At 39.7% G+C, this 24,785-nt stretch overlaps 1 protein-coding gene and 1 long non-coding RNA gene across 2 annotated transcripts in view; one reads left to right on the top strand and one right to left on the bottom strand.

Moving 5' to 3' along the window:
* The window catches only part of LOC109037826 (uncharacterized), a 308,967-nt gene that overhangs the window by 161,557 nt on the left and 122,625 nt on the right, over positions 1–24,785 (bottom strand). The gene's annotated exons all lie outside the window — the stretch shown is intronic.
* Positions 9,684–15,064, top strand: LOC140225748 (uncharacterized). The gene has a single exon (XM_072305641.1). The coding sequence runs from the start codon at positions 11,511–11,513 to the stop codon at positions 13,491–13,493; it is 1,983 nt and encodes a 660-aa protein (XP_072161742.1). The 5' UTR covers positions 9,684–11,510; the 3' UTR covers positions 13,494–15,064.

The following is a 24,785-nucleotide window of genomic DNA, read 5'->3' as shown; positions in this document are numbered from 1 at the left end:
ACATGATGAAAGATTCAAACACTCCAATCATATCTGATGACTCCCATTTCCCCACAAACATCTTCACTACGAGCGGCAACGTTTGAAATATATCGACTTTTTTGAATTTTACCGCGCTCCAACGGAGGAACTGAGGAAGCTCCAATCAAGTGTTGATTCACACGTCCCGTTCCGAGTCTGGAATATGGACATCAACCGGAATAGGAAAATGTAAGAGGGGGGGTGGATGGCAAGGAATTTTACGTCATCATGAGTTTTCAACATCAAAAACTAAATGGTCGCCATCCAGTCATCCACAAATATCTTAATTTTATCAGGACCCATCACGGTTGTCGTACCTAACTGCGTACCTCAAAACCCAAACACTATCAATAATGAGGAAGAGCAGATTGTATTCTTCAGAAACAATCGGGGAATGATTCTTTACGAAGCTTTCTGCGAGGAAATTAAAGGCAAAAATATGATCTCTAATAATAAGTATCCGTCCAAGAGGAGAGAAGCGTTCATTTTAGGTAGATTCAGGCAAATGTGCACAACCACCTTCAAGAGAGAAAATTTCAAAAATATTGTCTTTGAATTTTGAACTGTGATGAGAGAAGTCAATCTCTCTCGCCAGAATAGATCAGCGAATGAAGATAAACAGACTGTGTTCTAAAGAAACAACCGGGGAAGCTTCTTTATAACGCAGTCTGCTCGTATCTCTCATGCAAAACGGGTTTAAGTGGATTTCAAAGCTTAGAATGACGTGTGAGTTGGCTCAAATCAAGATGGTTGCCTTAGACAAACATTTTAATTTGATCAAAACATAACCTGGTTGCCGTATGTGAATGCTTTAATCAATTTAATTGACAAAAAATAGCAGACCGTGAAGTAAAGAATAACCCCCCCAACTCAAACAGCAATGAACACAGTCAGCAAACGAAGCACAAAAAGAACTGGGTGTTGACAGCAAGAATGTTGATCTGCATTTCACTAACTCCACAGCACGATCCAAACTCAACGTGGAAATACTTAGTAAAAATAAATTGTTCTTAGTATTTATTTCCAAATAAAGTACCTATCTATCGATCTATCTAATTCTAAAAGTGTCACTCACAATCCCGGTGACGATGACCACCACAAAGATTTAGGCTCAGAGCACTATTGATTTGAGGAAATCATTCAGTAATATTATACCCAACGAGGAGAATGAAACTTGGACATGAAAACTAGTACTACGTCTAATAACCGTTATTCGAAGACGATGGAGATATAATTTTAGAGCTTATGGAAACAGACTCACTGAGGATCACACAAGTTCACCTTTGGAGTTCTGAGTTTACATACTGAAGAGATTACGAAATGGCATTTCGTCCTGCAAAGATACTGAGTACTTAACACACTTCTGTTTGTAAGAATTGAAAGCACTATTGAATATTGATTGAGAAATTCAGAAATATTATACTGTTTAAACTTGATTGACCGTGATCCGTGGTCATTGATCATTGTGATCCTTGGGATGGAGGTTAGGCAGCAATATTTACGATGTTTACTTTTTGCAGGCAAAGACGAGTCGAGTGTTCAGCACATAGAGTACATAGAGTCGTAATGTAATTGGGAGAGCTGGCGCCACTTTTAAGCATTTTCCATGTCCCGAATTCCGAGACTCCTGTGTGACGCCGGGTCACTTTTTCGATACATAATCGATTGTTTGCGATACACAGGTACCCGGTCATCCGATGACAACAACAACAACAACAACGGAGATAGGAATTACCATGTATTCCACACCGCCATTTTGGATCGAAAATGTATCGAAAAAGCGACCCGAACTCGGCGCACACCGGGCTCGGAATTCGTCGAGCAGAACATGGCGCCAGCTCTCCCACTTACATTACGACTCTATGTACTCTATGGTTCAGCAGAGATTCACTCCTGAATTCCGAAGGCAGGACTTACAAAAAATCCTGCCGAATTTCCATCGCAAACTGTCTGGTGCGCAGTCGGGAGCATCGATGTTCCCTTTCTGCAGACTCTAGGCACTCCTAGAGTACCTGTATAGCGAGAGTATAGACAGATGTGAAACTCCGAAAATCCATCAGGCCTTCACCGATGCCTCCGCGAATAAAGTTAGGGCCCAGAAATGCAGCCAACCTATGAATTTCAATGGGCCTGTTGCAAACTTTTGCTAGAGCAAAAATAAGAGTTGTTTCTTGTAGATAATGCCTCAAAAATCACGATGAGCGCATTGGCAAAGTCTGAAATGCACTCATAACTTCACAATCTGCGTAAGAAATTTGCGTTTTTTTAAGCTTCCCGCTTCAAAAACGATACTACGGCGTAGGTGAACATTTTGTTAGAGGAGTCGCTCCATCGTCGGCGATATTCATCATGGCCGACGCTTGCACGCAGTTCCGCGCGTAATTCAAGGAGAGTTCAAGGTCAATCCATTCGGGCGTGGAAAATATGAACGTTAACACACCGATTGTTATCTGGTCTAATCCAGTTCAGGTATTATCTCGTCCCATCAAACGTGTTTTGGCGGATTGGCGTCGGCTATGATGATTATTGCCGACGATGGAACGACTCCTCTTACAAAATGTTCACCTGTGCCGTAGTATCGTTTTTGAAGCGGGAAGCTCAAAAAACCGCAAATTTCTTACGCAGATTGTGAAGTTATGAGTGCATTTCAGAGTTTGCCGATGCGCTCATCGTGATTTTTGAGGCATTATCTATAAGGAACATTTCTTAGTTTTGCTCTAGCAAAAGTTTGCAACAGGCCCATTGTCCAGAACGATTTATTAATACAATTCTTACGAACCATCGTTTATAAAGCACGTATTTGACTTAGTTTTTGCATAAAATTACTCATTTTTGTGGAAGAACGCTCATTTATGTACTTTCCTAGCCATTTTCGTAAGAATTAGAATCTACCGACTGGCAGTGAAATTTAGTGCGTCAGAAGTTGGTTAGAAGGGTGGCTGCACTTTTGGGCCCTAAGCCCTCCATGAAGCGATCTGTCCATACTCTCGCTATACAGGTACTCTAGGCACTCCGCACCCGGAGAAGGATTTTCTGTCAGTCCTCGCCTCAGGCAGAGATTCAGCCCCTGAGCTCTGAAGGAAGGGCTGACAGAAACTCCTGCGGACCAAGACGGAATCTTTTAAAGTGAAACGTCCCTTTATGTAAAAGAAAAATCTGCACAATTGCTCTTCTTTTATTTATGGGGTACGGAATTCGAAGTAAAACGACCGTAGGCGTATAAGGAATACAAAAAATACTAATATGAAATTTCAAAATTACTCTTTGGGGCCGTCCATAAATTACGAAAGGCAATTTTTCCGATTTTTATGACCCCCCCCCCTCTTCTATCGTTTAAATGCATAATTTAATAAGAAAATGGTGTTGAAACAAATCGGTATTGTTGTTGTGTGCCCCAACATGCCTATACCCAAGTAGCAGTGATCGCGATAAATTGCGATTTAATTGGAGAATGTATCGCGATTTTATCGACGTCGCGATTTATTGCAATATTATCGGGAGAAAAATCGCGATAAATTGCAACAAAATCGCGATATTATCGAACGCGATTTTATAGAGATAAAATTGCAATAAATTGCAATTTTTCATTAACGCATGAATGACGCATATGAAAGATGTTTCTATTCCGCCGCCGCCGTTTTTACCGAGATCCGTTGGTAACTTAACCATCTCATTTTTTTTTTATCAATTATTAGTATAATGTTACAAAGACAGACTGGTAAGCTTACCTGAAAACCGGTATTTTTACTGATTTTTTCAGGTAAGAATACCACTTTTATTGGTAATCAATCCCCGGTAACTTTACCATTTTATCTCGGTAATTCTACCACAGTCGATAAAAACTATTGGCGTTTTTCCCAAGGTCCATCGGTAACTTTGCCATCTCACTATTATTGGTAATTTTACAGAGACAGAATGATGAGATTACCAATAGAACCTTATTTTACCAACCGTATTTCAAGGTATGAAATAAAATACAGAGGAGGGAAAATTAAAAAAAAAAAAAAAAAAAAATCCAATGAAAAATCGGTGTCAGTCAACGCAAAGACATAAGTTGTGAGGTTGCGAAGCGCCGATCCATGTATAAGAGGCTTCAATTCGCACACGCAAGTCATATAGCGGTCATAGCATAGTGACAATGTGCTGGCCTTCCACCGTAGCGATTGGGGTTCGAATCCCCGCGGAGGCTCCGGGGATTTTACGCTCGTCTTCGTCAAAGGACCTGACGGCTGAACCTAACGGCAATCGGCTGACAACTTTAACCCCTTTTTTTTGGCGATTTTATCAATCGCTAGGATCATCAACATCTGAGCGATCATCCTCGATCTTATCGCGATAAAATCGCAATTTTTTCGGGCCGATAAAATCGCAATAAAATCGCGAAAAGATCGAGGATAATCGCTCAAATGTTGATGATCCTAGCGATTTTATCGCCGATAAAATCGAGGATAATCGCGACTTTATCGGCGATAAAATCGCGATTTTTCCGTTGAAAAATGCTACTTGGGTATCTATCTATACCAGCCTGGCGCCTGTCTCTCCTTTTCATCCTCTCAACCCCGCGCCAGGCACCTCCCTTGTCCGCGATTCCGCGACCTCGGGAACTCCCGTTAGCCCGGTACCGCCTGGCACGGATGATTCCCTACCTGTTTCTTTCCCGGCTTTCCCTTCATCATGATCATCCCCTTGAACAGCAACCAGGAGACAGTAGACACACACTCTGATTTTGGCATCGCTAGGGCCACCACGCCGCGCCGGGATCGCGACCTCCTGACATAGTGACATAGCAGTTAGATTTGTTGTCACCTCACTGTACGCCTATCGACTTATACATAGTTTGTACCCACGATACCTGTAGTTGCCTTTTCGTTCATTCATCATACCCATATTCGGTACCACCACGGTACACCTACGTACACTGGTCCAGCACCAGAACATTACAGTGGCGCAGTCGGCAAAAGAACAACACTCCTGGTCCCACTCTACAAAATTCTTCAAAGGTTTGTGAAGTGCATTTCACCCTGTCTTTAATTTTGATTGGTATTTTGTTCTTGTTGTGTCTCGTTCCTTCCCCACACCCCAAAATGGTCGACGACGGTACAAAAATTAAAGATCTCACATTTTTGAGCAAATTAATTGGAGAGTTTAAGGGTGAAGTAACAGAATATTATGATTTTGTGGTTAATTGTGACAATGCAGTGCGTATCGCTCATTCATCAGTTCCTCTTCTTACAATCATTCATTCTAATTTAAGCAGTTCGGTAAAATCACGTATTAGAGGCAAAGTGTTTAATTCATGGACAGAATTAAAAGAAGCGCTCGATGTGTTTTATCTTGATAGGAAAAACTATGTCCAACTTATGGAAGAGATGAATAACATTAGGCAGAATCCCAAAGAATCAGTTATTGACTTTTATAACCGCATAAATTCTACTAGGATCCGCATATTATCTACATTAAGTACTTCTGAAAACACTAGGAATGCGGGAAAAATAGAAATCATCGAGGAATTAGCACTTAGTAGGTTTATCTACCACTCCTTGCCAGAAATTTCACGATTTCTTAGATGCCAAACTCTTGAAAATTTACTCCAAGCATTGAACAAGGCTGAGGAAGAGGAACAATTCTTGAAAGTAAGTTCTCAGAGAGTGGCACCTAAAAAATGGTGCGATCAATGTAAAATGTCTAACCACGATTCTATTGAATGCACAAAGCAAAAATTTACTAATAAAAATATCAATTTTAACACATTTCAACCGGAAACATCGAATATTTGCAATCAAAGCCAATTTATGCATCAATTTGACCCATCTCAGAATATGAACGCCCTTCTAAACACGCCGCAGCAACCGAGCCCTAGCAACACATTTTCTTACTCAAACGTTCACCCAAAATTTTTCCAATCACCGAATCCCACTTTCAACAGGTATCAAAATCATCCATACAATTCTAATTACCCAAGCCCCAATTATAATCCTAACTTCCAAGCGCAACCTAATCCGAGTTTGGTCCCGCAACCCAATTTTCGCTACGAGAATCAGAATCCCAACTCGCAGAATTATCAGGCTAACCCCGGTCAGCAAGCACAAAAAAAATTCTGTATTTTCTGCAACATGCATAATCACGACGCTAATAACTGTTTCAAATTAATCAATCTACAAAAGAAAAACCAACAAAATTTTAATGCTCCGCAAAATTACTCTCAAAGTCAGTCACAGAATAGCTTTCAATATAATAATTCTAACGGGTATAATAATTCTAATGTGTCTGGTACTTCTAAGGGTTATTCTCCACACAAATTTTGCGATATTCATAAAATTAAGGGGCACACGACTGAAGAATGTAGTAGAAATCCTGCGAATAATAGGTTTAGAGATCAAAAATCCAACCCACCCCAATCTAATGTACACGTTTGCACCGAAGAGTCTTTAAACTAACAAGACCTTTCAGCTTCCGTCAGTCCGAAAGGTCCCCACATTTTGCAAGCAACAGCCAAAATTTTACTAAAACTGACGAAAATCAATTATCTAACCATAATTTAGTATCTAATGCACAAATCTCAAATGTTTCAAACACTAAGTCAGAATCTCATGTGAATAGTTTCCATAAATCTTCCGATTCATCCATCAAATCTCCTTTGCCATCTGTTGAATCAATTTCGGCAGACAATCGTGACGCTGACCTGTTAAGTAACCAAAACAACGCAGTTTCACAATCTTCTCAATTTGATTTATATCCTAAAATGTTTGAGGCAAGACACGCTGCTATTCTTAATTCGTGTCAACGGAAAATTCAACTGAAAATTTAGCATTTAAGTCAACTGAAAATTCAACTGAAAATTTAGTATTTAAGTCAACAGAAAATTCGAGTGAAAACTTAGCACGCATGCTAAGTGAAAATTTAGTTTGTAAGCCAATTGAAAATTCAGCCTCGAAGCATAATGAAAGTTTAGTCAATAAGCAAAGTGAAAACTCAGTTGATAAGTCAAGCAAAAATTTAATACGTAAGCAAAATGAAAATTTATTCCGTGAACCAAATAAAAGTTCAAGCAACTCATCAAGTGAAAATATAGTTAGTAAGAAACCTAAAAATTCAAAACTTAAAACAAAAGAAAATCAAATTAATAAATTAAATTCAAATCATCCAAATGAATCTCCTGGTTTAGAGTTAGGTAGCACAAACGCAAACTTAGACTCAAGAGAAAATTTTCAACCCCACGTTAGAAACACTGTAAGCACTAATAGCAGCCATGACATACAAATTACTCTTGGAGACGACGTCTGCGAAGATAATAGTAACTCCTGTTTTAGTGTCCAATCTTCAGAAAAATTAGTCAGTAAGAATAACAGTAAATCCATGTACGATTTCAAAACGAGAGCTTTCAGATCCTACTTTAAATGGTGGAAGTATAGAAACGGCAAATCATTACAGAAAAGCGATCGCGTATCCACTATTTTTAGAAATTACCTGCATTCTGAATTGAGTGTACTTACCAGATTTCAGGTCTGGGTTGAGCAATTTTATCCTATTTTATTATTTTTTACATTTCTGTTGAATTTTCCTTTCGTTATGGCAAATAAAATCGCACAAAATTACAGCACGAAAGAAGGTTATACCATAATTTCGAGGGCTTTTAAAAAGAGTCTCAAATCCATTATTTTATTGCTCACTTTCAATGCTATTCTCGGCCCACGCCATGTAACAACGTATTTAAAAGGTAATTTTGATTCAAGTGCGCTCGGTGATTTCGTTTCGGAACCAAATTCTACGTTGATCGAGAAAAATATTCATTGCGAATCTAAGGGCAAAAATACTGTATCTGTTATTGCTTATTTAAGTAACCATCCTCTAAAACTGATGACAGACACGGGTGCTGACGTCAGTTTGTTGCGTTATGATAGCATTAAGAATCTGTCGTTTCAACTTAACCCTGCTGAAAAATTAACTCTGAACGGGCTTGCCGCCAATAGCCCCATCGTCACAGAGGGAACAACAGTCATCAAACTCAGCGCAGAAAATCAGACATTCCCTATTAAGTTTCACGTGGTCAAGTGGCCATGTAACATTCCGCATGATGGTATAATAGGTAACGACTTTTTAACCAATGAAAATGCTCTGATTGATTTCTCTTCGTATACACTGAAAATTGACTCAATTTCTACGCCAATCAGGTTACACCGTGAAATCGATGGAAATCAGTCAGACATTATCATGTTGAAACCAAGGTCGGAATCGGTGATTCAAATTGATGTTAAAAATGATTTAGAGTTCGGTATAACCCCGGAACTGCAGATTTCGGACGGCGTATATTTGGCCCGCTCCGTGGTGAAAGTAGAAAATAATCGAGCAATCACAACGGTACTCAATACCACGCACAGAACAGTCAACATTCACCGCATTAATTTAGTACTTGATGAAATCCCTCCACCGCTGAAGCCTGTGTTAAACGTGCAGTCGGAAATTAGTAATAAAACCCTTAGTGAAGATAGATTGAAACTTTTGAAAGAGAATTTACGCCTAGATCATTTGAATGAGAAAGAAAGAAACGGAATTCTTAAATTATGCACAAAGTACCATTCAATTTTCCATTTACCGGGAGACTCTCTTCCGTACACAAATTTGGTTCAACACGAAATTCGAGTCACCGATCCGAACCCCATTAAAAGTAAATTGTACCGTCCACCGCAACGACATTACGAAGAGATTAAGAGACAAACGGATGAAATGTTGCGTCAGAAAATAATTAGGCATTCGAACAGTCCTTACAGCAGTCCCATTCTCATGGTTCCAAAAAAGTCAGACGCGTCCGGGCAAACTAAATGGCGTCTTTGCGTAGATTATAGGGCACTCAATAAAGTCACGATTGGTGACGCGTACCCCCTCCCCTCCATTTCCACAATTTTAGAAAATCTGGGGCACAGTAAGTTTTTCACGGTATTAGATGTCTCATCGGCTTTTCATTTGGTGAAAATCCGACCTGAAGACATAGCAAAAACAGCATATAATACGCCTTTTGGTCATTTTGAATGGTTACGCATGCCGTTTGGATTAAAAACAGCATGTGCGACACAACAACGGCTCATGGACCGCCTCCTAATGGGGTTACAGGGTTCTCAATGCTTTGTGTATCTGGATGACGTAGTTCTGGCCAACTCAAATTGGGAGGATCACGAAAAACAAATTGAAGAGGTTTTTAAAAGGTTTTTAAAGGGTAACATCGTGTTACAACCCGCAAAATGTGAATTTCTGCGCAAAGAGGTAATGTATTTAGGTCACACAATTTCAGAAAAGGGCGTAACTCCGAACGACGACAAAATTAAGGCCGTTTTAAAGTACAAGGAGCCCACAAATCAGACGCAAATTAAGGAATACCTGGGTTTTGTTGGGTACTACCGCCGTTTCTTGCCTTCATTTTCCAGAGTATGTTACCCGTTACTCAAGCTACTAAGAAAGGGTGTAGAATTTCATTGGGGCCAAACACAACAAGACGCCTTTAATAAAATAAAGGAAATGCTAACGTCCAAGCCTCTATTGCAGCATCCAAAATGGGATCAATTCTTCAACATTTCAGTTGACGCGTGTAACCGCGGTCTCGGGAGCGTATTATCACAGGGGGACGTCCCTAACGACTTACCAATTGCTTATGCCTCTCGTTTACTTAACAATGCGGAGAAACACTATTCAACAACGGAAAAAGAGTGTCTTGCGGCGGTATGGAGTGTTTCTCATTTTTATCACTATGTAGCGGGTAGACACTTTAAAATCTACACAGATCACCGAGCTCTCACTTGGCTTTTCAATTGCAAAGACCCAAGTTCTCGATTGGTCCGTTGGCGTCTTAAATTAGAACAATTTGACTACGAAATTTGTTACAAACCGGGCCGAATCAACTCTAATGCTGATGCTCTCTCTAGGAACCCAATAATGTTGATCAACAGTGATAAAAACCTTTATGATGATTTTATTAAATTCCATTACGCATCACTGGAACCACGCGATTTAAAAATAATTAAAGATAATATTTTTGATAAATCTCCCTTTTGCATATTTTTTTCAAAAGACTTAAAAGAAGAAAACCCTTTATTTAATAATGTGTCCAACGCTTTCGACCTAAATTCTATTAAGGAAATTGAACTTTATGACGCTGTAGTGCTTAAAAACGATAAGAAAACGTCTTTTCTTTTAATAAATAGGTTGAATCACTTTGATGAATTTTCATATAGAGAGCTACTTTATTGCCTTCTAAATTTAAAAGAGAAACTGAAAAGTTTAAAATTCAAAAAAGTTTTTATCCAAAATCCATGTGACTTTAATCCTAAAATAAAATTAGACGCTGTGATTAATTTAATTTACTTTGTTTTCGAAGGAAAAAAGGAAATAATATTGGTATCTAAAGATAGGTTAATTCCGCAGACTAAAGAAGAGATGCTCAACATTTTAAAAGAATTTCATGATTCCCCCCTAAGTGGTCACTCAGGATTTAATAGGACATATAAAAGAGTTAAGGAAATTTACAGGTGGCCTCAAATGAAAGCTTTCATCAAAGATTATATTAAGAAATGCCCCTCCTGTAGCGTAAATAAAAGTTCACCTAAAATTAAGCAACCCATGGAAATAACCACTACAAGTGACCGTCCATTTCAGCGTTTATCCATGGATATTGTAGGTCCGCTTTGTTTGTCTGAGCAGGGAAACAAATTTATTTTAACTTTACAATGCGATTTGACAAAGTTTTCTTATGCTTATCCAATTCCAAATCACGAGGCAGAGACGATTGCTAACAAATTACTTGATTTTTTCTGTTTGTTCGGATTTCCGGAATCCTTGCTCTCGGACCAAGCTACCGAATTTGTTGGAAATGTGATAAAAAGTTTAAATAAATTCCTTAAAATCCGTCACATTCACTCAAGTGTGTATCACCCCGAAAGTAATGGCGCACTTGAACGTTCCCATAGAACATTGAAAGAATACCTGAGACACTATGTCAAAAATAATGGAACAGATTGGGACGAATTCATCGGCTTTGCAATGTTCTGCTACAACACACAAATTCACGCTAGTACACATTTTTCTCCTTTCGAACTGATTTTTGGTAAAAAAGCATATGTACCTAACACTCTCTCTCGATCTCCTACTTTTAAATACACTTATGAAGATTATTGCGATAGATTAAAATTAAAATTAAATCAAACACACATGTTAGCAAAAGATTATTTAAACCAATCAAAAATTACTTCTAAAAAATGTTACGATAGAAAGCTAAATCCCATTGAATTAAAAGTAAATGACTTAGTTTATGTTGTAAATAAAACTCTGAAAGAAGGAATGCCACAAAGTTTACAACCAAAATATAAAGGGCCCTATCAAGTTCTTGAACTCTTTGATAACCAAACAGCCCTGTTACAAATAGGTAAAAACAAAACGAAAGTATATCACTTAAATTTACTCAAACCGTGTGTTTCAGATTCCGACAGTGAGGAGGAAGAAGCATGAATCCGCAACACTTTTTAGGGATAGCTATACTGGGACTTCTTGCCGGAATATGGTGCGAGACACCGTATAACATAACCCCTATCTTACATCAATCGGGAATTTACTATCATAACTTGGGTCTAACTAAAATTGCTAACGACCAATACACTTTACTCTCTTTTTTAAACGTGTCATTTTATACCGAAAAATTACATATTATTAAAAAGGCGGCCAGTAAATCTTCTAACATTTGCGGACATGTTTCTCAAGAGAAACATATCGATTTGCACTGTAACACAACGATCAAGGAAATCGAGCAAGCTGTAACATCTTTAGAAAATAAACTGGAAACAGTAAACCACTTATTAGGCCACAATTTTCATGAAAAAAGAAACCGTCGAGGCCTGTTCGACGGCGTAAGCTACGTTACGAATTGGCTTTTTGGCATCCCCGATGCCAAAGATGCCCAATTTTACTCTGAATCTATTTCCAACTTGTTGCACAACAATAAGGAAACACAAACATTAATGCGCACGCAGGTCAATTTAATTTCCGACACCATCAAAAATTATAACGTAAGCACTGAGTCATTGAAAACCGCCGAAGAATCACTTAATGCCAACGTTAGAGTTTTTAATGATGAAGCGTTAAGAACTAGGGCTAATATATCATTTCTAGAGTTACAAGGGATGATATTGCGCCAATTAAACTTGCTTAATACGCTGATCGCCGAACTGCGAGACGAGTTAAACGTTTTAATCGAATCAATTCTTTTTATAAAGCAGAAAGTTATTCACCCAAGCATAATCACTCCGAAATCGCTCAAAACTGAACTAGAGAAAATTAAGCTAACAGGAGACAACGAGTTGCCTTTCGCCCCACAAAACTTCAACAACATTTATAAATATTTTACAATCTGCAATATCGCCGCCTTTTATGACAACGATCTTTTAATTTTTTCGATTAAAATCCCACTAGTCACCGGAATTACATATAATCTGTTCCACCTTCTCCCCCTCCCGGCCACAACACCCGAACATCGAAGCGTTTTTTCCATTATCGACACCCAATTCCCTTACCTTTTGATAAACACAGCAAGAACAAAGTATTGTCTAATTAAGGATAGGACTGGATGCACCAGCACTTCCGACGGAGAATACATCTGTACGGACCTGGTTACTTACTCAACGGCGCAAAACCCAGTTTGCGAAACGGAACTGCTCATGGCCCCGACCGAAGTTCCTGAGGATTGCCTAACTCGGACCTTGAAGGCGAACCTGGAAATCTGGCACTCCATCCAGCCTAACTCCTGGCTCTTCACGGTAACCAAACCCACGGCCGCGTCTATTACCTGTGAGGAGGACGCATCCCACATCTTGGACGCAACAATCGAAGGCTCCGGCATTCTAACTCTCCGCTCAAGCTGTCAGCTATATACATTCTCCACTACATTGAAAGCTTCATCCAATTATTCGTCCAATGTCACCCATTACATCCCAAAATTCAACATTTCAATTGACGATTGTTGCGTGTACAAAAGTCAGTTCATTAACCAACAGGCAAACTTAATGAAACCCCTCTCTATTACTGGAATAAACTTAGAGGAACTACGACACACCAAACATAAACTAGACAAATTCCAAGAAATTTTAGATGATAACTTAAGCAAACCCCATATTGTAACACACTCTATTTTGTATCAATCATATTTAGCATTTACAATCATTGTAATAGCCCTCATAATAACATATGTATTTTGCTGTAAATGCTGTAACTGCCGTTGGTTACCCATTCTGGGAAAGTTATGGCCCGAATCCAACAAAAACGCACCTCTAGATCTATCAAAAATTTGCATAACCAATATCAATTTAAATAGATATCGAAGTCGTTCACGTAACCACGAATCTGGAAGCGAAGATGAACAAATAGAACTTAATAGGAGCCCACCGATAGTAACTCCTAGGCGACCCGCCACCCGATCGCAATCAATTAGGACCTAGGCACTCACTGTTACCGTTACAATAAAACTTACTTTACATTTTGGTAACTTTATTTAAATTAAATTTCGGTAACTTATTTAAATAAAATTGTGGTAACTTTAATTGTATTACATTTTGGTAGCTACAATTGAATTATATTTTGGTAAATTCTGCTAAGTTTAATTGAATTGAATTTAAGTACAATAAAGCGCAACACCTTACCAAGAGAGGATTACGCGCTAGATATAACTCAAATTTGACGTTTAACAGATAGCACCATTATTGCTGTGTTTGCATTTTAAAATTTTAGGTACTTTTATTTAGTGACGTCGTCTACTTTGGTAAAAAAAAAAAAAAAAAAAAAAAAAAAAAAAAAAAAAAAAAAAAAAGAGCAACATTTTGTGATATTTCATCCTTCATCTCATTTATATGCTCGAATACATTACACGTGATTTATGTACATATATTTAATGATCTTTAATTATAAAATTTTACAGCTAGATCTATCTGTCCTCCTAATATAGTTGCTCTTGCACTCCTGACAGCTTAGCCGGTAACCTTCTAAGCTGCTAATACCATTATTCTCATCTTTTCCGTCGTTCTTTTTATATTCTTATTATCTTATTATCTTATTTGTACTACCCAAAGTAGGTACTTTGTCTCACACAACTCATTTAGTCCTTGAGTCGCTGTACATAATTATTTTAAGTTCCGCCCACATTATGAAGGAATCATTACTCAGAACTACAGCAACTTTATGTCCCCGTGTAAATAATATTTTAAATTCACTACATACTTTTCTATGATTGCTTAATGTTAAATAAGTAACAAGTTTAAATGTATTCAGTCGATCCCTGTCCCTTTGATTCTTCCTTCATCATTCTTCTGCTTAAATCTTGACTTTACCTAACGAGCATCTTTACGCATACATCTTCCCTTGTTTTCTTTTATTCCTCTTCAGATCCACCGGATCAGTCACGCCTTTTCAAATATCTCATTATTTCTGACATTCTTCGATAATCCCTTTTTTTTTTCCTTCTAAAAAAAAAAAAAAAAAAAAAAAAAAAAAAAAAAAAAAAAAATTAAAATTTCTTCGAAATTTTAATTTTTTTTTCTCACATGGAGGGAGGAGTGTTGTGTGCCCCAACATGCCTATATCTATCTATACCAGCCTGGCGCCTGTCTCTCCTTTTCATCCTCTCAACCCCGCGCCAGGCACCTCCCTTGTCCGCGATTCCGCGACCTCGGGAACTCCCGTTAGCCCGGTACCGCCTGGCACGGATGATTCCCTACCTGTTTCTTTCCCGGCTTTCCCTTCATCATGATCATCCCCTTGAACAGCAACCAGGAGACAGTAGACACACACTCTGATTTTGGCATCGCTAGGGCCACCACGCCGCGCCGGGATCGCGACCTCCTGACATAGTGACATAGCAGTTAGATTTGTTGTCACCTCACTGTACGCCTATCGACTTATACATAGTTTGTACCCACGATACCTGTAGTTGTCTTTTCGTTCATTCATCATACCCATATTCGGTACCACCACGGTACACCTACGTACACTGGTCCAGCACCAGAACATTACATTGTTTTAAACATTACTAATCGCTGGTAGGAGATCATGAAAAATAGCAGTTGTAGGTATTGAAAAAATAACATGCAGTTTTTTAATTCAAAAAGTTCAGTAAAATTACATTTTAACCGAAAAACATTAAACGTCTAAAAAACGAAATTTGGACTAGTAAGTCTTTAAATTAACGGAATTTGGAAGAAACAAAAATTTTGCGTTTGGCTTACGTATAGGCATAGGTAAGGCACCTCTGGACCCCCTCCCGGCTCCCTGTAAGTGCATTAGGTACGTAATTTGCGGACGGCCCCTTTGTAAAGGCATACTTACATATACTGCCCACTAATGTTACATTTATTTCTGTCTTCGGAGTCTGCTTTTTCCTCTAAAAAAAATTATTGGACGGTCTACGTAAGATTAGGGCCTTACACCCTAGGTCCAGAGGTTTCTCTGCAAGAGGAGCCCTTTTCAATTACGTGCGCAAAAATGCACGCCTCACTCTTATTTTATGGAAAAAAGTATTTCTTTACGGCCACTCGCGGCATTTATGACATAATGTGTAATTTAATGACGTCAAAATATTACTGTTGGGTTTTCAGACCCAAAGGATAGTTTTATTTGTCATTTTTAGTGGATATATTTTCAGTTCATTCTTCCCGCTATTTCTACCGCGCTGCCCACCTTCTCCTCTCTCCCCGCGTTGTCACCCGCGCCGCCTTAGCTTTTCGCAGTGCGCGCGCCGACATCGGCGCAGCTTTTCTGCGCAACCATGCCTCGCGGTGGCCGGACCGCAGCCCGTGGACGAGTGGGCCAGCACTCAGCTTCCAGCCGGCGCAGCAGATCTCGTCTCTCCCGCGGTACGCTCGACGTCATTTCTCATTGTAGGTATCTTTTCGCCACGACGTTTTTCCGTGGTATGATTTCCATTTTCCTCAGGAAGCACATACCCTGAGAAGACCCTAGGGACGCACATTCCCCTATTTGCCCCAGGACGGTTTTCCATGGGAAGCTCATTTCCCCAGGACGGTTTTCCCTGGGAAGTTTATTTTCCTCTTTGCCCTTTAGTTATTATTATTATTCGTTGTTTGCTCTCCTGTCTATATCATCGTCTCGGTATTTTCCTTTCTTCTTCTCGTGGTGGGATGCCTAGGTACGCGGTACGCCTAGTTGCCTTGGGTTCTGTCCCCGAGATGATCCTCTTTCTTTCTTTTTAGTTATTTTTTCTCGTTTTCTCCTTCTCTTTTTCACGGTCCTCCGAACCCTCTTTTTCACTCCGTCTACGGACGCGACAATTACCTAGCTGGGGCGCGAACCGCGGACCTTCCGGCCCGGAGGCGAGCGCTGTGCCACGGAGCCATGGCGGCAGTTTAGTAGGAGGGATAAAATTGCTAATACATAAGTGCAATTGGACTGCATTTTGCAATTTGGACCTATAAATTACGGCCCGGTTTAAAAACAACGTATGTGCCATTAGTTTCCCTATGCACATAAGTGTTTTTTCAGATGAGCCAGAATTTATAGGTCCAAATTGCAAAATGCAGTCCAATTGAAGTTCTCTCTTTCTCCACCAGAGCTGAGAGCATACGCGCATCGGTGTCACGCTCCCGCTTACTGATGATCTGCGGCAGGATTTTCTGCAAGTCTAGCCTTCCGGGCCAAGAGTGAATCTCTGCTAAACTCAAACGCCATCACGAAGACAGAGTATCATAGAGCATAAACAATCAACATAGGAAAGGTTGTGTCTGATCATGAGTCATTGGAAGGTTTTAGCGTAGTGTGCTGCAACCTAGCGGACACATGGTGCCTTCGATTCGCGAAAAGTTACCTTCAGTACTCACAATCAGTTGCGGTTGATTGATTTCGTTTATTGTCTCATCATTTACCTATTAATATTTATATTTCGTTCATTTATTTACCTATAATATTTTTTACATGTCCAATTAGGGCATCATTAAAACAATTAATTTGGCCTCGTTAAGTGATACGTTCATCTTTGATACATTTTCTTCAAATGATCTAGAAAAGTTATTTTTTTGGAGTCGTAATAGTTTTCTCTGTTTTTATGAGAAATCGAGGATTTTTTATGTATTAATATTTCGGTACTTAAGTAATGGATCATTATTTTTCTTATGGATCTTGGATTTTTTTTCGGGGGGGGGGGGAGAGAAAGCACAATTTTAGATGTTTTAATTATTGCAAATTTTAACATACTCAGTTAATAGGTAGTAAATTAAATCTGGGACTCATTAAAATTGCGCTCACGCTGAGCGCTTCTCTAATACCCACGTATTAGAACTTTCCCGCTTGTTTAAATTCATTCTATTCTTTAACCTCATTTAGTTTCTTCCCTTATACTTTACTAGCCGTTCTGGGCCCGCTTCGCGCGCCCGTCACGCCTAGCCGGGGGCTACGCCCCCCGGACCCCCGGTCACTCGCTGCGCGAGTGACATTCGGCCCGCTTCGCGAGCCGATTTTGTAGTAGTTGCAAATTTTTTATCACTATATTTTGAAGATTTCATAGAAAACATTATGAAATTCTCATTCCACAATTAACTTGTAGAATAATGATGGCAGGACAAGAAATAGACTATATCTTATGGACGGTTCCCACTTAGTAAAAACAGCCAACACCACGAGAAGGTGAGGAACCATTGTTAGCCACTTTTTTTTTTTTTTTTTTACTTTTCTGAAAAAATTTACTGAAATTTTAGTTGCGTCCCCTAAAAGAAAACACGGAGAAAAAAAAATTGTGCATGGAACCCGAAGCTGAGATCATATGGATCTCTGAAGTTTTCAGACCACGCATCCGAAAAGTTAAGGTCCATCTGCCGAAGTTCGGGTCAGACAATTGAAGTAGTTCGGTATGTACCGAAGGTTTCAGGTCACACATCTGAAGTACTCGGTGCATACCGAAGTGTTTCAGATTTCTGACCCGAATTTCGGCAGCTGGACCTCAAGTTTTAAGAGATTCATATGATCTCAACGTCGGGTCCCATGCACGAAGTTTTTTCTCCGTGTGAGTATTAATATAAATTTCAACACAGTCAAACACAGTAGAGAACCAATGAAATCACAGTAGAACAGAGAAAAAATACCGTCGAATAAATAAAGAAAACTATTATCGAAGAAATTCTAATTATTTGGAAAGTAATTCGCTGGCGTAGGTAATCAATGCGTAGCTGCGTAGGAGCATGAGCGAGATTTATCATCAATTGACCGCTGGCCGGTAGGTACCTGGGTGGGCGAGCGACAATACGTAAGCGGTGGCATATGGTTCGATTGACAGAGGAGTGGGGAACGGTCAGACGTAGGGGAAAGGTTCAGGCTGAACCGTTCAGCACAGCGCAGCGTCAGTCACCGGGTGGGGAAGAGAGTCCGGGAGGGGACACTTCCCCTCGAGTGAAATAGAAAAAGGCAGAATCCTTCGAAGTTTATATTAATGATTTTTTCTTCACCTCATTTTTTTACTTCATCTCCTTGCTCCCTCTAATTATTTACTTCAATTTAGTCTTTGACTTCATTTTATCATATATTTAATTTACTTTATTTGATTTCTCTTCTGGTGTCTCTGTAATTCTATTATTTCTGCTACTCTATTATTTCCACTATTCTATTCTATTATTTACTTATTACTTATTTTTATTTTTTCTCTTTAAATTTTTCATTTTCATCGTTGGATTGGTAGGCCTAAAGGGAAGAAGAGACAGTATACATTATAGCGCTAGTGCGAGAGAGAGAGCCTAGGTGCGCGTGACTTAGGGCCCAACTGAAGCTCCGGTGCGGAGTGCTTTGCGCATTCGCACTCATGCGACACATCTCAGCACCTATGCGCTGAATCTCACTCCCCTGTTCATTCTCAATCCGGATTTTCCGTTGGACGGAATCAACGATTTTTAACAGTGTATATGGCCGATTCAAATAAAAAAAAATCAAAATCAAATCAAATTTTGGAAAAGTAAGAATTATTGAGAAAAAATTGAAGAAAAATATTTTTAGAAAAGAAACCAGGATAGATTCACTGGCGCTTATGATGATTTTCGAAAAAAATTACTTTTTTAATTGCCCCTCGTGCACACGCGTATTTCCAATCGCCGGATACTGAACATTCTGTTGCCGGCTACAGATGGCTGTTTTGGCAGCGGATGGTTATTGCCGTTATCCACAAGTGGCCAGCTATTGAATGTCCTATCGCTGGCTATTCACGGCTAACGCCGGCTGCAGAACGTTCTATCGCGGCCATTTGTGGCTATCGCTGGCTGTAGAACTTTCTATCGCCGGCTGTAGAACTTTCTCTCGCCAGCCATTCGTGGCTATAGCCGGCGATTGAACGTTCTATCGCTGGCCATTCGTGGCTATAACCGGCGATTGAACGTTCTATCGCCGGCCATTCGTGGCTATAGCCGGCGGTTGAACGTTCCATCGCCGGCCATTCGTGGCTATAGCCGGCGATTGAGCCTTCTATCGCCGGCCATTCGTGGCGATAGAGCTTTTTATCGCCGGCCATAAGGGCGATAAGAAAATCCTATCGCCAGCTATAAAAGCTATAGAAAATCCTACAGCCGGCCATAAGATTTCTCTATCGCCTTTATGGCTTATTTTTACCAGGGTAATTTTAAGTTCTAAGATTGTTTTAATATATACCTATATAGCCTTTGTGCCAGTTGTCCTTATTACTAATCATAGTTTCTAATAAATTATTTTTATTTACAATAATTCTTAGTTCTTTACTTAAATTAGTTAATTTATCCTTGATCAAAGTACAGCTAAAAAAAGTGTGTTCTGGCGTGTCTAATTCTCCGCAGGAACATAGTGGAGTAGTTGTTAATTTTCTCTTCTCGAGATAGGTGCCAAAGCTCCCATGACCCGATAAAAATTGGGTCATGTAAAAGTCTGGGCAACCATGAGGTCTGTCTAGCCACGCATCAAAATCAGCCGAACCAATGATGCTCGTTATTGATTCGTTTTTGACTGTTTCTCGGCTCAGTAAGCCTCGCCGAGAGTCCGGACAGTGCGATATCGATTCTACACCTCCAAGTACATAGGATACGACTGAAATATCGAAAATTTTTTTTGAATCCAAAATCGAGAAAAATCGACAGGGGGCTAAATTTTTTGCATGAAAATCGATAGTTCACCGAGCGGGCCGAAATCAAGTAAGCTCGCATGGAATTGACCCGCTGAGTGCGATTTCCCTGTCCGAAAAGCTCCACGAGTTCCTCGTTTCCAGCTATCCGCTGAAAATCCTCCAGAGAATTAGTCAAAAACTGGTCAGAAAAGTGGTCTTGTTATTGACCAGTTTATGACTGTTTCTCGGCTCAAGAAGCCTCGCCTAGAGTCGTGACCGTGCGAAATCCATTCTACGACTCCAACTACGTAGGATCCGACTGAAATCTCGACATTTTTTTCTCAGTCCCAAATCGAGAAAAATCGACAGGGGTTACATGGACTAAATTTTTAGCGTCAAAATCGACAGTTTGCCGATGGGGCCGAAACAAAGTAAGCTCGCTCGGAATGGACCCGCTGAGTGGGATTTTCCAGTCGGAAAAGCCCCGCGAGTCCATCGCTCCGAGCTATCCGCGGAAGACGATCCAGAGAAAAACTCAAAAAGTGGCCAGAAACACTCGTTTTTGACCAGTTTGCCTGAAGTCAACGAGACGCCTTCAAATGGCCGGGTATGCAAAATGACTGCCGTGACACACGAATAGTGGTGTCAGAATTTTACATTAAGTTTACGGATTGATTTGAAGGCGCTCTTTTGTATCCATTATGAGTGGCCTTGTAGCCTTGTACAATGATGTTGACAAAAAAGTTCTTAATTTTGGGTGTTTAAATCGAGTTGCATATTGGGTAAATGCCGAGGAATATTATTTTGAACTAATATTAAGATTGTTTTTGGTATCTACGTCCTTTTTAAATGAAGAGAGCGCAGGCGACTGGATCAGATTCTGTATTTTAAGTCTCTTGGTTCGGTCATCGTATTCTGAAGTGAAACTGAAAGAGTCTCCGTTTACAAGATCGCAACTCACTCAAAAGCGGTCGTGAATTTAAATACTTTCGTACGGATGAAATGAGTTTTCTTTGATTAACTGTGAATAATCATAATTGAAGAAAAAGTACTTTGTCCACTGGTCCATTAGGAAAGCGTAAAGCATGGATTAATGGAGCATCGATGACCAACTAAATTTTATCTGATAAGGAAATTTAAGTGTGAAACCCTTTTTTCCGTCTTCAAATGATCCAAATCCACCAATAAGTTTAAAACACTAAGTGGAAAAATGCGAATCTACTGATGAAGGGTCGATTCTTAGTGCCAAAAACGCGAATCTCGGCATTTCTGCCGTATTTTCTAACAGTTCGAGAAATTATTGAAACAGCTGATGGAGTTTGAAAAAACATCTTACTCTTGCCATCCTCAAGAATTATTAATAAGAAGGGTAGAAGGTTGATCATTTCTACCGACAATAAAGAGGAATGCAGACAGTTTTTTTACTCTCCTGGAAAATCGTGTTTTCCGAGATTCGCACTTCTGCACTTTCACCATCTATAAAGTGCTGTAGTATCGTTTAATTAACATTTCCACAGGCAGTGATTATGATTGTTCAGTCAGTAATTTTTTTTCTCATTAATTTCTTCACAAAAATGGGCCTGTTGCAAACTTTTGCTAGAGCAAAAATAAGAGTTGTTTCTTATAGATAATGCCTCAAAAATCACGATGAGCGCATCGGCAAAGTCTGAAATGCACTCATAACTTCACAGTCTGCGTAAGAAATTTGCGGTTTTTTGAGCTTCCCGCTTCAAAAGCGATACTACGGCACAGGTGAACATTTTGCAAGAGGAGTCGTTCCATCGTCGGCAATACTCATCATGGCCGACGCCAATCCGCCAAAACACGTGTGATGGGACGAGATAATACCTGAACTGGATTAGACCAGATAACAATCGGCGTGTTTTAACGTTCATGTTTTCCACGCCCGAATTGATTGACCTTGAACTCACCTCGAATTACGCGCGGAACTGCGCGCAAGTGTCGGCCATGATGAATATCGCCGACGATGGAGCGACTCCTCTAACAAAATGTTCACCTGTGCCGTAGTATCGTTTTTGAAGCGGGAAGCTTAAAAAAACGCAAATTTCTTACGCAGATTGTGAAGTTATGAGTGCATTTCGGACTTTGCCGATGCGCTCATCGTGATTTTTGAGGCATTATCTATAAGAAACAACTCTTATTTTTGCTCTAGCAAAAGTTTGCAACAGGCCCATTGTCAGGTATATATGTTGCAGGCAATTAGCAATCGCCGGCGCCGGCAAATTGCAATCTATTCGTGTTTAATCAACAAAGGAGGGGTATCGTTAAGAGCCTTTTTTGGGCCCACCCTGAAATTCCTCAACTCCGCGCTTTTTTGGTCATTGAAGGTCTATATTTTACGAAATTCATAATGGTTTGGTCATTTACGATCTATTTCGGGGTCTATCACTGGCCTAAACATGGGTCTGAAGGCCAATTTTGGCGAAAAATGCGGGTTTTTCGGCATTTAAAGCGCTGTTTTATACCCATCCCTTCGGAGGACAAACAATTCCTTCAAGTATGTTCATTAGGGATTTTTTTTTTCTTTATTATTTGTACAAAAGTTATAATATGTACAGAATGTTTTTAGATGTAAGATACATCTTTAAAAAACTTGGGTTTAACTTATAAGATAAACTTATACTAGGTTACACACATTTTTATATGGAGAGAAATACAACCTCTGAAAAATGAGGAGGGAAAAATAAAACAATTTTGCTTCAAAGTAAAAATGTCTTTTTGCTTTGACATGGAATGCGGGTGACCGAACCCGGTCAAATGCCCAAGAGCCCCTGATTGCGTTCGAAGAGCACAAGGAGGCCCGTCAGTTTAAAAGAAGGATAATTTTGAGAACCCCTGAATTCCAAGCTCGTGGGGTTTGCGACGTTTTAATCTTCGGGTGCATTGGTCCTTTTCCAGAAGCGCAAGCGCTTCTGGGTTGGGATGCCTATGCAGCCTAGTTTCGTAAGAGTTGTACATTTTTGTTATGTAGTCCTCTACAGAATCAATGTTGAGGTCGGCGCGAATATCCGCGTTCCTCTCATACCATCTGGCTTTTGAAATGCTTCGTAATATTTTCATTTGTATGACTTCTATCTTTTTTAAATTTGACTTGGCTGCACAGCCCCACAACTGGCAGCCATAACTCCAAACCGGCCTCAACATTGACTTGTAGAGGAGCAGTTTGGTTTCTAGAGATAACTTGGATTTGCGGCCAATCAGCCACTGCATATCATGAAATTTAAGTCTTAATTGCTCGACTTTTTTCTTTATGTGTGCACCCCACTTGAGCCTGGAATCCAGGTGGAGGCCGAGATATCGGGCGACTGTGTCGCGAGGGATTTCAGAGTTTCCTAAGTGAAGAGGAATATGAGTAAATGGCCTGTTGGTAAATACAATTTCTACCGATTTAGACGCATTTAATTTGGTCTTATCTTTGTTTGTCCATTTATTAATCCTGTTTAGGTGGGATTGAGCGTTAAAACGTGCCTCCCTGTAGCTTTTCGACGCTGCTAGCACAAGCGTATCATCGGCATAAACTCCCAGTTTCCCCCCTCTCCCAGACTGCGGGATGTCTGTGGTGAAAAGGGAATAGAGAAGGGGGGAAAGACAGGAACCCTTGCGGAACTCCTGCCCTTATTGGTCTGAAACTTGAGGTGGTATTTTCATATCGCACTCTAAATTGTCTACCTGATAAAAATGAAGACAGGAGTTCAACATGGTTACATGGGAGCATTTTGTAGAGTTTTCCGATGAGGCGCTCGTGCCAGACACGATCAAATGCCTGCGCTACATCAAGAAAAACCGCCACACAGTATTCTCCCTTTTCCAGGGAGTCTTCTATAAATTTAGTTATTCTATGAAGTTGATCAATTGTAGAATGTTTCGCTCGGAAACCAAATTGGGCGTCGATTATTAGATTTTGCTTGCCAACTATCTCGTTCAATCTCTTAATGTACAGTTTTTCAAAGAGTTTGCCGATAACAGGCAACAACGAAATTGGCCTGTAAGATGCAGCCTCTGTAGGAGGTTTGTCTGGTTTTAAGAGGACGAAGATTTCCGCTATCTTCCATTGAGAGGGAATATATTTGCATCTAATGACAGCATTAAAGATTGAGACCAATTTCATTATTGCCCTGTTAGGCAAGTTCTTCAAAATCAGTCCTGAGATTTTATCAAATCCAGGTGCTTTGTTTGCCTTAATTTTACCTTTTATCTCTTTAACGATTTCTGAGGGAGATATGGTTTTTATTTTTATTGGTGGGATTTTTTTGATTTTTCGGGGTCTCAATGTGGACACTTCCCCTTCATTCTGCAAATCTGAGTCAGAACTGCCGGTGGAAACATCAGAGTCAGATAGTGTTTCCAGGTCTTCGTGCGGTTGAAAAGCGGCTTCAAAGTGATCAGCTAAAACCTCTGCTTTTTCAGCATCTGTATTTGCCCATGTATTGTCAGGTTTGCTGATTGGGAATTTTAACTGTTTTGGGCTTTTTAAATATTTTGTGGCTGCCCATAAAGAGTAGTTTTTATCTGCTGACGGAGACAAGGAGTTAATAAATTTTTTAAATTTGTAATTTAAAAATTCTTGTGTTCTTTTCTTTACTATTGCATTTAATCTGTTAAATTTTGAATTGTCTTCAGGAAAATGGGTGAAATTTGCTTTTCTTTTGGTTTTTCT

This window comes from Bemisia tabaci, unplaced genomic scaffold, assembly GCF_918797505.1.
Source record: "Bemisia tabaci unplaced genomic scaffold, PGI_BMITA_v3".
Taxonomy (NCBI): domain Eukaryota; kingdom Metazoa; phylum Arthropoda; class Insecta; order Hemiptera; family Aleyrodidae; genus Bemisia; species Bemisia tabaci.
Note: the sequence above shows the minus strand (reverse complement) of the source record. Positions and strands in the feature narration are given on the sequence as shown.

Excerpts from the sequence above, each read along its gene's own strand:
- LOC140225748 (XM_072305641.1), top strand. The coding sequence starts at position 11,511 with ATGAATCCGCAACACTTTTTAGGGATAGCTATACTGGGACTTCTTGCC.